The sequence below is a fragment of the Chlamydotis macqueenii genome, chromosome 19 (assembly GCF_036417535.1).
Source record: "Chlamydotis macqueenii isolate bChlMac1 chromosome 19, bChlMac1.mat, whole genome shotgun sequence".
In the NCBI taxonomy this organism is placed as follows: Eukaryota; Metazoa; Chordata; class Aves; order Otidiformes; family Otididae; genus Chlamydotis; species Chlamydotis macqueenii.
Window position 1 is genome coordinate 8,624,539 of NC_141574.1, and position 13,281 is coordinate 8,637,819.

Consider the following 13,281-nt stretch of genomic DNA (forward strand, 5'->3'; position numbering starts at 1 on the left):
ATAGCTAAGAGTTTTAATAGAAATTCTCCGTTTGAATGACAGCTGACTGTTATCACAGAAACTCTTGATTTCCATATATTTTGATATGAATGTATATAGCAACATAAAAAATAATGTCACCAGTATTGTTAAATGGGAAGGTAATAATTTCCAGAAGTTAATCTTGGAGGGAGAAACAGTCGTCTGTGACACAAAACAGCTGGGCTAAGGATGTTAGAATAACAAGTTCTACTTATTTCTAGGTTTTTCCAATAGAGTGCCTACATCAGGCATAAAGAAAGAACTTCGTTTTAAATCAGCTTATGCAAGTGATTGTGTACATGCTTTATGACTTAGTGTTCTATGATGTCTTTTTTTTTATTCGTTTTCTGTATGTTGGATTCTATCATTTAGAGTGATCAAGGCACTTCTTATTTTTGTATTTTGTTTTAGTTTTTGTGCTCATATAGTGTCCATTAGTAGGGCCGTAAGTGATGCAAGTATGTTGTTGGGTTCTATACAATAGCCAGTGTAACAGCTATTTTTGATGGTTATTTGGTAATCCCTATAATAAGAATTTTTATGTAGGTTATATGATCTTTGAATAAAACTGTTCTGGAACATTAATTGGCCAATAAACTTGAAAAGTAAGTTCTTGTTGAATTCAGTTTGGGTGCCTTGTGAAAGGAACACTAGATTTTTAACCAAAAGTAGCCATATGGAAAAGTACTGTGTTTTTAACCAAAATAATCTTTTCCAGTGCTGCTTTTGTAACTTAGTTTATCATGAAAGCAAATGTCATGACTACTACGGCAAAATTGAATCCCGCTTACATGCGTTCCCTATTGACCACTTATTTCTAGGAAGAAGATGATCAGCAAAGGCTTAGCAAGAGAAAAGAGCCGAAGCAAAAAGATTCAGATGATGAAATGAAAGCTTCATGTTCTCTAGCCCAGGAGGAAACCCTTACCCAGCTCTCTAGTGAAGAGGTAAAACAATCGGATAGCTCAGAGCAACTCTGAGCACTCCGGCATCCCTCAGGGTGTTGATGGCAAATACAAATGCAAACTTAGTGCCCTCTGTTCTCTGTAGCTTATAATTCTTATTAAGCAGTGAAAAATATTTGGAGTTACACTTGAGTGTATACATTTCAATAAAGATTGGAAGACAATACTTTAAAATCCTCTGAGAGGTGCTGTTAAAAACTGTAATTTACCTTTTGCATTCTGAATGTTAACTGCTATTAAATTCTCTTGGCAATTATAACCACGTTCTGACGCACCTAAATCTTCAGAATTAAACCAATTATATCTGAACATTTAGAAACTGTATTGTAGCTACTTTCCTAACCTACTTGTTGAATTCTGTACTAAACTTACACTGGTTAGACAAGTCTGAGATGACCGATTGTTAATTTAGCCAGTTGCTTAGCATGTGCAGAATAGGACGATGTGTGTGTCTATATATATTAAGCTACATCCAGCTGTGCAAGTAGAGGTTTTTGGCCACATCTGTTCAGCAACCGAAAATAAGCTTTTTTGGGCTGTATTAGTAGACTCGTTGTAACAGCCAGAAAAAGCGATGCTGCTGGATGTCATTAGTTAGCAAGCCCTTTGGGTATTGTGGATAGTCATATACTGGGACAAGCTGAAATTGTATTTGAAATTTGCCTAAGCTTTTCACTTGTGAAAAAACAAGTCCAATGAGCGCACAGGTTGGAATTTGGAAGCGGTATCAAAATGGGCAATTACTTATCCTTTCTCACTGCATTTTGCTTGTTTATCTGATCGTCTGACAGGTTCCGTCTCAGTTTGCAAGTCAAAAGATGGACAAATTAATAAAAACAAACTAAGTTTGGTATTGTAGAAGCTTACATAAGCTTCAAGAGACTTGGGAATTTGCAGTGTGAAGCAGTGTTCTGCCTGTTTTATTTACCCTTTTTGAAGGGGAAAAAACATATACTTCTAGAGTCTGCCCTTTATTATTATCAATTATTTATAACAGTTCAGATGGAGAAAGATGTGCAGAATTGTAACATCTAAATATAGCTGAGATCTAGTTCTACCCCTTTCTCCCACAGCAAGGATACAACTTTTTCTATTTCAAATACTGTATTGTATACTAACACTTCTGTATCCAGATATACAAATGAGACCTGCTGGTGAACAAAAGCTGTCTCTTCTGATATTTTCTTTGCTCTCATTTCCTGGGATACTCTTTAGTCCTTTAATCACAACATTTATTTAATTCTAGGGATTATACATAATGGAAAATTTTACATTTTGAGTAAGAATGTAGTTTCCAGATTGGCTTTGGTTTTGCTTATGGATTTGTTTTTTGTTGCTACTTATGACCTTTTTTAGCTGTACAGAATGTGTTTTAGGAGTGGTAATGTATCATATTATCAGTTATGTCTCATAACTTGTCATAATTTGACTTCTGAGCTCTTCTCTGTTGAGCAGTTTGCAATACAAACGAGTTGTTAGCTGTATTACCAAACGTTTGTTGTCTGAAGATGCAGTTTTATATAATTCCATATTCTCTGGACTTTGTTATGAACTTAAACTCATATATATACATATTAAAGTAAATAGCAATATTATGCCTAAAATTGATTAAAACAAGACATTTACAACAGTAATAAATAATATAGAGTTATAAGTTATAAACACATATATGGAAGTGCGGTTGCCTGCTAGTGTCTATTAGACCTGTTTCAGAAATTATTATTTTTTTCAAGAGGCTTGATGCTTTGGTGATACTTCCCATACATCTCTAATGGCAAAGCAGAAGTGCATAAGATATTGGAAGGTATTTTGAAAACAGTCATATGCTTTACTGTCATAAAGCATTAACTGTTGTCTTTTCAGTGGTACAAATAAATAAAAATAGATCAAGAGACTTAATGTGCCTTATATATGTTGCAGGACAGTCAGTGTGGCTTTTAGTATTGGCGTTCCCTAGGATGCCTTTCTGTTTAAGCCCAGTCTTTTCCCTTTTAATTTTATTTTATGTACAAATAATCTTTTAAAGAAAACGTTTATTTCTCTTACAATATTTTGGCAGACACTCAAAGCAGAAGAAAGAAATAGAAGAATATTCACTTGTCAGTATAGAGTAGATTTTAAGTATATCATTCTCCATTTGTTTTTATGTTGTTTTATTGAAGACTTCTGCATTTACTCGTGGAAGTGGAATATTTGCCTTCTGTTGTGTACATTATAGTTCTAGAAGTGATATTCCAAGTGTATCTCTTTAGTGGAAGAAGCACCTTGTTTCAAGTATTGGAAGATGTAAGGTGACTGTGTCCTTGCTTGTCTGGCAGGAAGACAGATTCTTACAAAAACACTCTGTTAAAAGAAGACTCTTTGTTTTACTTGTTTGCTTTGGTTTGTAATTCTAGCTGGTACATTTAATTTCTCTGTCCTTTTCCCTGCCATCTTAAGTTTACTGATGAGATGTTCTTGCCAAAGCCAATTTAAATTTGCCTTTACCATGTCTGATAATTAGTGTCCAGCATTCCTCTTGTACCACACTTCTAGAATGGAGTATTTAGTTTTTTTCTTCCTTGTTTTTCAAATTGCAGGTGCATGTAAATAGCACCCATGGCTCAGTTCACTCATTGGATGCAGACTTGCTTCTTTCTTCTGGTGAATCCTTCAATAAATCTGATAATGATATGTTTAAAGATGGACTACGAAGAGCACAGTCAACAGACAGTCTGGGGACATCTGGATCATTACAGTCCAAAGCTTTAGGATACAACAACAAAGCAAAATCTGCTGGGAACCTGGATGAGTCAGACTTTGGACCACTTGTTGGAGCAGATTCAGTGTCTGAGAACTTTGATACAGCTTCTCTTGGGTCTCTGCAGATGCCAAGTGGGTTCATGTTAACCAAAGATCAGGAAAAAGCAATCAAAGCAATGACACCAGAGCAAGAAGAGACTGCTTCGCTTCTTTCCAGTGTTACACAAGGGGTAGAAAGCGCTTATGTATCTCCTAGCGGTTACCGCTTGGTTAGTGAAACGGAGTGGAACCTACTGCAGAAGGAGGTGAGTTCTCACTGTGTCCATCTGCTGTGGCCGATGCCTGCATGACAGGCTGCCTCTGTGCGGTGTGGGCTGCCTGCTAGGCAAAAGCTCTTCCTAGTTTGCTTTACACAGTCAGGTGTGCAGGGAAATAAGTAATGTCATATGTAACTATTCACTTTTCTCCCTTGGAATACTTCTGTAGTTCAAGCACGTCTGATGCAAACCGTATTGGCTGACTCTGTTTGTGCGCAAGTCAGCTTTAGTAAATACAGGGTGTTTTTGCACTGAGGGGAGGGTCTGGCAGGGTGAAAAAAAGATGGGAGAACTTGAAGAAAAGCAGAAAATAATAAACTAAGGAAAGGCCGTTGTAGTGCAACTGTGGGTGACTAGGAAAGTGCAAAGATTCACAAAAGGAGCAAGGCTAGCAGTGCTGTTTTGTACACCAAGAAGTCTTACCGAGTGCAATTCAGAAATGAGCAGCCAAGATATGCCTAACACACAAAGCTACCACAGAGGAAGCTTCAGAAAATTGCTGGGGGCTTGCATCATCATAAACCAATTTCTGAGAGTGACAAGCAGCAGATTAGACTTAACACTGCCGGTTTCAGTATGGGTGACCAAGGAAATTGTTGCTTCTGGGTGTTCTGCCTGTCAGTTTTTCAGTAGTTTTATATTATGCCAGTTCAAAGCTTGCAGTTGGTTTATTGCTGAAAAGAGGAGGATTGTGGGGCTCCTGTGCTTAGTCTTTCAGAAGAAGAGCGGCCAAGGAGCATCGTATTAGGGGGAAGAAAAGGGGAGGGGAGAGATAGCAGTCCATAATGAGTGAAAAGAGAGACAAGATGGGGGTAAAAAAAATGGAATGTAATAGTGCAGTGGAAGGGAAGAGGTCAGGCAAAGGACAGATGAGATGAAGAACTGGTGATATTTTATTTCCTCAGCTTGTTGGAATTCAGTTTACCTGCAAATCATTTCTTAGGAGGTCTCTACAAACCTATTGCAAAGTTGCTATTTTTTGTGTTGCTACTAATTAGTAATATGTCACAAAACTGTGGAGTCGTGATCTCAGAGCTGAGTTAAATCTTCTTGAGTATCTCCTTGCCCTGTAGACATCTGGATGTCATTTTACTCCAACTCTTTCTTAGAATTCAAAAGAGAAATGCACCGCTTCCCACGTGTTTCTGGAGGGAGGGTATGTGAATGCCACTCTGTGTGGGTGAGTCATGGAGCAGTGAATACAAATTTTTAGCTCAGAGTTGGCTTGCAGCTGTGATAAAACTTCCATTTGTCCCCTTGGCCAAAACCATTACAATTTCAAAATGGCAGTGGGCTTATTCTTTGTTTCTGTGCTGCACACCCCAAAACCTTTTTTTTTTTTTTTTTTTTTTCCCCTCCCCTCCTGTTTGGTTTCTTTTTTTTTTTTTTTTCTTTAAATCTGTGTCTTCTACTTTATTCTTTCTCAATTATTCTTTTAGCTGATTATTCAGCTCTGATTAGTCTCTGATTCTGAGGAATATTGGAGGAGGGTATTAAAAAGTAAATAAAGCTTAATGGCTGTTGTAGAACAAAATTAGTATATGCCATTGAAAAATATTCAAAGCTCGTTTACAGGAGGAAAAAGATTTAAGGAAGTCTTGACCTGATGAACTGACTTGCTTTTTAATTGGTTTGTGTTGATTAAGGAAAAAAAAACCCACACAAAAAAAAATCCCAAACACACACACACACACACAAACCCAAAACCAAAAACCCCACTACCATAGTATTGTGTGTATAATTTGATTTGTAATGTAAAATAATTGCATGAAAAAATGCTATGCTCTATTGAAAGCTTGTCTCCTAGATGTCTGTTTCTATACAGGTAATTACTTAGACATTTCAAAAGGACACATTGAATGACTTCATGAACTCTTTGCTTGTCATGGCTTATTGCTTTTGTGCTAAAAGTGGAACTTGTGCCAGGAAAAGCTGTTATCTTGCAGCTGATTTACATTATCCTTTACTTTTAGAGCAACTTAATCTTACCATTATGCAATTCTGCCGCTGTCTTTTATCCATAATACTTTGTGATCGCACCACACACTTAAGAATATGTAGCACTGCTGCGTTCCTTGAAGAATTGTATGGCCTTTATGCCAGGTGATAACTGTGTGTTCTCCAGGTGCAGAATGCAGGGAACAAGCTGGGCAGACGCTGTGATATGTGCTCAAATTATGAGAAGCAGTTGCAAGGTATCCAGATTCAGGAGGCTGAGACAAGAGACCAGGTAGGATTTCTCTTCAAGCTTTAGCAAGACTTTATTCGGTGCTATAAGACCATGCAGTAAAGGCACTGTTCTATAAAAAGTGTTATGCTCATGCTGAATTCACTGTCTTTCATAATTTATATTTTAAAATGCTTCTCATGCATTAAATTCTATTATCTTTGATACTGCAAGAAATGTTAACAGCAAAGGAAATATTAGAGGACCTCATCCTAGCAGTATAAAATGACTGTAAAGTATTGAAGGATATTTGTTTCCTGCCATGTACTGAAGAACAATTTTCAGATGGATATGGACGGCATGAGTCACAGTCTGCTTTGAAATAAGTGACTGAAGTCATTACCTGGCGATGGTCCGGTGCAGTCTTCTGTCCCGTGTTGGCTCACAGGTGTAATCTGTGATGCAGGATGTTTCGGAAAAACGACAAAGGAGTTTCTGGGTTGCGTCGGGTTTTGAGGGATTTTGTTTTGTGGTTTGGGGGTGTGATGGAGTAGGTTATATTTGTGTTTGGGCAATAAATAGTCCCCTAAAGAATGGAAAATTAAATTATTTTTGTTGTAACAACACAGGTGAAAAAGCTGCAGGTGATGCTGAGGCAGGCTAATGACCAGCTGGAAAAGACAATGAAAGATAAACAAGAATTGGAGGATTACATGAAACAAAGTGCTGAAGACTCCTCTAATCAGGTACAAGCATTTTGTAACCACAATGGTAGGAATCATGAAATGTTATTCAAAAGCATGTAACAAGAACTCGTCTTCTGTTAGATGTGTAGAGGCAACAAACATTAGAATTTATAGGATTAGTTATGCTCCACTTGAGTCTGCCACAGTTTCTAGATAAGTCTGACATGTCTCTAATATCATGTTATCCAATTTTGGCCCTAAAGTTTCATCTCTAATCTTTAAATCCATTACACAGGTGATAATTGGAATTTAAGGAGTGTTTCAGTTTTGAAGTGACCTGTGCATGAAATCAGTAGCAAAAGTAGCCCTGCGTTCTTGGTCACTGTCTTTGTCAGTAGAAGAGTGGTACTATTCATACCACTCGCTCTCATCAGTACTTGACACCCAGTTAATGGATTTGTGGTGAAGACACACAGTCAACGAGTAGCTGAGCGGGCAGCAACAGTAGTTGGTCCAAAATATGCACTAAACTTCTTTAAAATAGTAGCCCACTGAAAAGATTTTTCAGTTTGAGATGTGTACATAACTCTCCTGGAACAACTGAACCAAATAGGATATGTGGCGTGTATAGCTTTAAAAAAAAAGTCATCATCTTTGGCCCATTAAAGATTATAGTATTAGGTACATACCGTGTACAAGACATTGAATTTACTTTGCTTGAGCTGGAAGACTTCTCTTCCATTCCACCCAGTATTTTTTTCTTATTAAGGAAACAGTAGCCGTTAGACAAAGTGTGTCTTAGATGACAGGAATATGCTTTTATGTTCTTTTTTTTGGCTGTAGCAGAGTGCTCTTAATTAAGTCATGCTTCATCTTGCTGTTAAGCATGTGTTGTTGTAGAATAAGTTAACTGTAAAGATTTTTAAGATCTGTGCTTTCAGAGAAAGGTACAAAAAATTACTTTACATTAAAGAAAATGCTGAAAACTTAGGTAGTAGCTCTGCAGTTTCCCTTCAGTGTCTCCAAACTGGCTCGCATTCAAGTTTGATTAGAATTAACTATTTATTTGTTGTTTAGAATTTGGTAAATATAATATATTATAATAATAATAATCTAATATATTATTGGTAGAGAAGCACAGTATCTCTTCTTACTGACTTGAGCTGCATTACTGCTTTAGTGAGTAAGGAATTAACAAACTTTAGTGGATTAGTTTGAAATTTCAAAATATATGTCACTAGTAATAATAGGGAAGAGAACTTCAGTGGTTATTTCTTCTTCAAAATCTATTTCATGCTTTATATCTTTGTCTGTGTATTTTCTTTTTTTAAGATCTCTTTGCTTATGGCTAAATGTCAAAAGTCAGAGAATTTCCTCAGCGAGCTGCAGCAGGCATTTTTGCAAGCAAAGCGAAGTGTCCAGGAGCAAATGGTAAGACAGCTTAAGCCCAGAGATCAGTTGAGCAGCACTGTTTGTCTAACCTTTGGCGGTCAGTGTGTTTGTCAAAGGCTTTTTTTTGCTGCCCAGCCAAGCTTGGCTAGAGAGAGCTGTGCATCTTAACGTGTAAAGTTACTGAGCAAACGAGCTCTGATAGCAAGTACTGGCCTGTAACAGTTTGTAGGGTCAGTCTGCCATATTTTCTCTGTGTGTGCATAGTGATTACTATGGAGATCACTAGTCAACCATTTTTTTCCTCCCTTATTCTTTATGTACATTCCATGCCCATTTAGTATATTATTTCACCTCAGATCTGAAGACAGAATAGATTTTTCTCAAGGCAATTTTTTAAGATTCATCACAAGTACCATCACTAGTGAATATTTTCTTGAGTTTTGGAGATGAATGCTCAATGTTTTTACAAGTCAGACTTAAAATATCTGCCCTAGCACCTAGGACGATATATGTATGGATTTTTTTAAACTATTTTGAGCATCTTGTAGGAATTAAGCCAGGGAACATAGATAGGACCTCATTTTCTAGGGCAGAACAAAGTCTAACTCCCTTAAAGCAATTAATTCCTTTCTATATTAGAATCAAATTTCTTCTTTTTAGCTCCCTTGTACAGCATTGTGGGGACTAAGAGCATTCATTCTCATGAATCCCAGTATTGCGTTCCTGGCATCAGGGATTGTCTGTAGGACATCAGGACATTGTTTGCAGAAACGTTCTCTTTGATGTTCTGCACGAGAGCACACCTAATGGAGATGCAGGAGATTCAGAAAATGTGTTGATCTGAATGTGCTTTTCTTGCTGTCCCCCTATAATACAAAGGGCAGCCTCTGTTTCCCTATATGGAAGCCATCATTCCTCTCAGAAAAGTTCACTAAATCTTTTTCTGTTGTAGTGCAAGCAAAACTATGTTTTCTTAATCCTTTTTCTCTGCAAGGGATTGGCTGTTTTGATATTTTCCTCAAAAGACAGTGGGAGGCAGACACCTACCATTGAAAGTTTCAGGATGAATGTTTAAGGGTTTTTTTAATAATCTGATCTTACAGCTGAGTTGTTAGGTGATTTTAATAAACATCACTGCGAGTTCCCGAAACCACATGTGCTCCCGCTTTCGCCCCACCCAGTAAGCACAGCTAGCTAATGGATAAATACAGAAGAAATCTGGGAGACTTAACGATGCTGTATTTATCACTTGCTTCCTCCTGTCTGTCTGTACAGTTAAAATTGATCTTGCCTTTATTTCTGGTACATAGACAGGCAAGAGAGGACTGATGATGTTGATCCACCCAAGCATTTTCTTTTCCTCCTTTACAAAGAATATCAATTTACCAGAATTTTGAAAGCAATGATAATAAATGATAGTAAATGGGGCATGAAGAGATCTGAGCATAACCCTAAGTGAGAATTTATGCTTTTCTTTACATTGGAGGCTGTCCTGACACAGTCAAGGGAGCAGGTTTCAGAAGAGTTGGTGAGACTGCAAAAAGATAATGAAAGTCTTCAAGGAAAACACAGCTTGCATGTGTCTTTGCAGCAAGCCGAAAATTTCGTTCTACCAGAAGCAGCAGAGGTAAAACATTTTCAGATCATTAACACTAATAACACATGTGACTAGATCTTGCTGGAAGAATCATCTTTATCAAAAGCTGTCTCAAATAGCACAATGAGCAATAATCTGGATTTTAACCCTGTAGGTCTGTGATGTACAAAATCAGTAGTCTGATCCCACTGTGCCAAGAGCATGCATCAGGCTGTGATAATAGATAATAATCAAATAAGTTAACTATAGCCTGACAGCTGCTCTGTTATCTGTAGAGGGTGGGCTTATCCCAGTTCAGCTAGTTCAGGCTGTGTTTTGCAACTGAGCACACAAGTTTTCAGTCACCGTGGGTCCAATGTAGGTATGGATTCAATAAATTAAGCTAAGTCAGTCACTTCAATTTCTGTCCAGGCGTTAAGACGAGCAATAATCCTGAGCCTGGAATAATGGTAAGCCTCATCGTCCTTTTCATGGCCACTCCCTTATGCTCAGGCACATCAAGCTCAAAAGATCGTGGAGGCTGAAGGGCAGGGGGAGAGGGTCGTAAGTCTGTGGAGACGTGGATCTTTACACGTTCTTCATTTACTGTGACCATCAAAACTGTTTGCGATTTTGTTTTATTATGTTGCTTGGTGCAAGATCTGGGATGGTGGGACAAACCTCAGGGTAGCATAACTTTGTCTTTAGCTTGTCCAGTGATAAATATCCTACTGTGTGTATCTGTGGTCATAATACAAATATTTGCTAACCATTGATTCAGGAGCTCCGTGAGCTGATTTTAAAATATCGTGAAGACATAATTAGTGTGCGGACAGCAGCAGATCACCTTGAGGAGAAACTTAAGGCGGAGATCTTATTCTTAAAAGAACAGATTCAAGCTGAACAATATTTGAAAGAAAATATAGAAGAAACTCTACAGCTGGAAATAGAAAATTGCAAAGAGGAAATAGGTGAGCAGGGGTGAACCAGTCTCCAAATAGAAATATTAGAAATTAGGTAGGTAAAATAAAACTTGATTTTTGTGATAAGTATACTTATCTGAATTTTAAAAACTGTCAGTTTTTGACAGCAGATAACGCCAAAGCTGTGCATCTGAAAAAAAAAAAGTACAATTTTTTGCTTACCTTTGCGGGTACCTTTTGTCACATGTGCTTAATTTCCCTTTAAATATTAACAGAAATAAATAAACAGGGTCTGTCCAGTTTCCTGTGCTTTTCTTGCATTTAAGCTTTAATATTCTTTTTCAGCTTCCATTTCCAGTTTAAAAGCTGAACTGGAAAGAATAAAAGTGGAAAAGGAACAGGTAAGGGATTTTTCACTGTGGGATTTTTGTTTTTCTTTTTAAACAAAGAAAAGAGGGCTCTCTTTTTCTGCTGGTTCTATCAGTGACGCAGTGTTGGTGTTTTCTTTGACATCGGCCTCTTCATATCAGAGAAAATGAACTTTTTTCCCCCATCTGCCTTGAGGTGTCAGTAGCACTCCAAAAAGAAACAAATGGAGAGAAAGAGTTGTTGTTTAGGTGTTTTCTGTGTGCCTAGGAGAGATTATTGAGGTGTATTTCCGAGTCCCGAGAAAGACACTTAGGCTGTATTTCCTGTGTGGAAGGACTGTGGGAAATTGAAATGTTAGGAGTTTTAGTTAATACTTTTTTTTAAATTATTATTATTATGTAGTTGGAAAGTTCTTCGCAGGAGAACCTACAGCAGCTGGAGAGTCTGCAGGAAGCAAAAAACACTCTAGAAGAACAACTGAAGAAGGAGACGGCAGCAAAGGTAGCTATTACACATCTTTTATGATGATCAAACTGTGGTCAGGGAATGTATCACTACGTAAGAATGGAAAAGGAAGCTTTTGAACGTTCATAAGATTCTGGCAGTGAAATAGTGTCCATTGGATGTGGTTTAAGTCCTCATCCTAATCACTTTGTACTTGGATTTGTAAAGCAGTGGATCTGAAATGCTGCTAACTTGAATACCTCTTCTGGATTGTCTTCCAAAGTTAAACTTCAGTAACATTTCCGCACGTAGAAAGCTTCCTGACTGACCAAACCTTGGTTTGAATGCTTTGGTACTTTTGAATAAGTGTAGTTTTGTTGTTGCTGTAGGATGGAGCCTTACTGTGGCAGTCAGATGAATTAATTGTAATCTAATTTCTCTGTCTCTTGTTGTTTTTTGGTTTTTAATTTTCTTTTCTTTTTTTTTCCCCATCCACCAAAGACTTTTTTGACTAAAACTTAACGCAACAAGATTAACTTTAACTTAACGCAACAAGATATTTTCACCAGCAGATTGTATGGTCATTTCACAACCAGATGTATGGTCATGTTCCATTAAAACTCAGAAATCTGATTTTTCATTTTGAGATCCTTGGACATAGTGCTGTTAAAAGCCATGGAGCTTTTTAATGCTTTAACCCACCTAATCATGAGAATGTTTGTCTCATGGGTATTAGCCCCCGATTTTGTACTTAAGGAGAATTGAGGTGTAGAAAGAGTGATTGGTTTAATTTCTTCCCAGGACTCTGAGAATAATCATACTTCTTTGCTCTAGTATCAGTCTTTAATTAGTTTATACAAGCTTCTCGGTTTTTTATTTCAGTTTAAGCATAGCATACAGAATCTCTTTCTCTTCAGGCAAACCTTGAACAGCTGGTGTTTGAAGAGAAGAATAAAGCTCAGCGGTTGCAGACTGAATTAGATGTCAGTGAGCAAGTGCAGAGAGATTTTGTAAAGCTTTCTCAGACGCTTCAGGTAAGGGAAGTGCAATCAGTTTGTAAGGTGCTACTTTTGTTTCTTTACTCCTCTAGAGCTGTACAAAATTAGAAGTAGCAGCTGTAAATTTTCTTATGTTGGTATTTATGAAGTATTTTGAAAGTTATTAGTATAATAAAGTGATGGAGTGTTCCTAGTATAACAATAGTATTAGAGACTGTTGGGGATTTTATTCTGGTGACTTGATTCCAACCAATTCTCAGCAGCAAAGATACACAATTACTGTACTAAAATGAGCTGTAGAGAGCCATAAGTGATGGTACTTTTAGACCCTGCATTTCATTGTCTATCTCCTGGTGTTTTTCCATTATGTTACTGTTCATAGCTAATCATTAAGGTGCAAATAGTTGTCGACAAGGTAAGGAATTTGTACTGTTTGGTCTGAATATATGAAATGCTTCTTCATGTTATATTTACTGCTTCCTGTTTATACCATCTAAAAGTCTTATCCTTGCTATTGTCACTGTTGCTATCCTTGTATTTCCTCCAAAAACTGGAACCTGTGGTTGGTGACGAGATACTGAGAGACAGCTGAAGGAAGGAGTTCTGGCAGGGGTGTTCATCAAGGCCAATTCCAGTTTGTCAGGCTGATCTCTTTCTGTTAACTGTAGAGAGCATGAAGGG

At 37.4% G+C, this 13,281-nt stretch overlaps 1 protein-coding gene across 1 annotated transcript in view; it reads left to right on the forward strand.

Annotated features, from left to right (window-relative positions):
- RABEP1 (rabaptin, RAB GTPase binding effector protein 1) overlaps nt 1-13,281 on the forward strand; it is a 52,339-nt gene that overhangs the window by 33,380 nt on the left and 5,678 nt on the right. The window contains exons 8-17 of the mRNA XM_086763298.1: nt 843-968; nt 3,566-4,033; nt 6,171-6,275; nt 6,842-6,958; nt 8,231-8,329; nt 9,777-9,917; nt 10,648-10,837; nt 11,135-11,190; nt 11,561-11,659; nt 12,520-12,636. Of these exons, the coding sequence (XP_086619424.1) occupies nt 843-968; nt 3,566-4,033; nt 6,171-6,275; nt 6,842-6,958; nt 8,231-8,329; nt 9,777-9,917; nt 10,648-10,837; nt 11,135-11,190; nt 11,561-11,659; nt 12,520-12,636 (1,518 nt within the window). The remainder of the gene's footprint in view (nt 1-842; nt 969-3,565; nt 4,034-6,170; nt 6,276-6,841; nt 6,959-8,230; nt 8,330-9,776; nt 9,918-10,647; nt 10,838-11,134; nt 11,191-11,560; nt 11,660-12,519; nt 12,637-13,281) is intronic.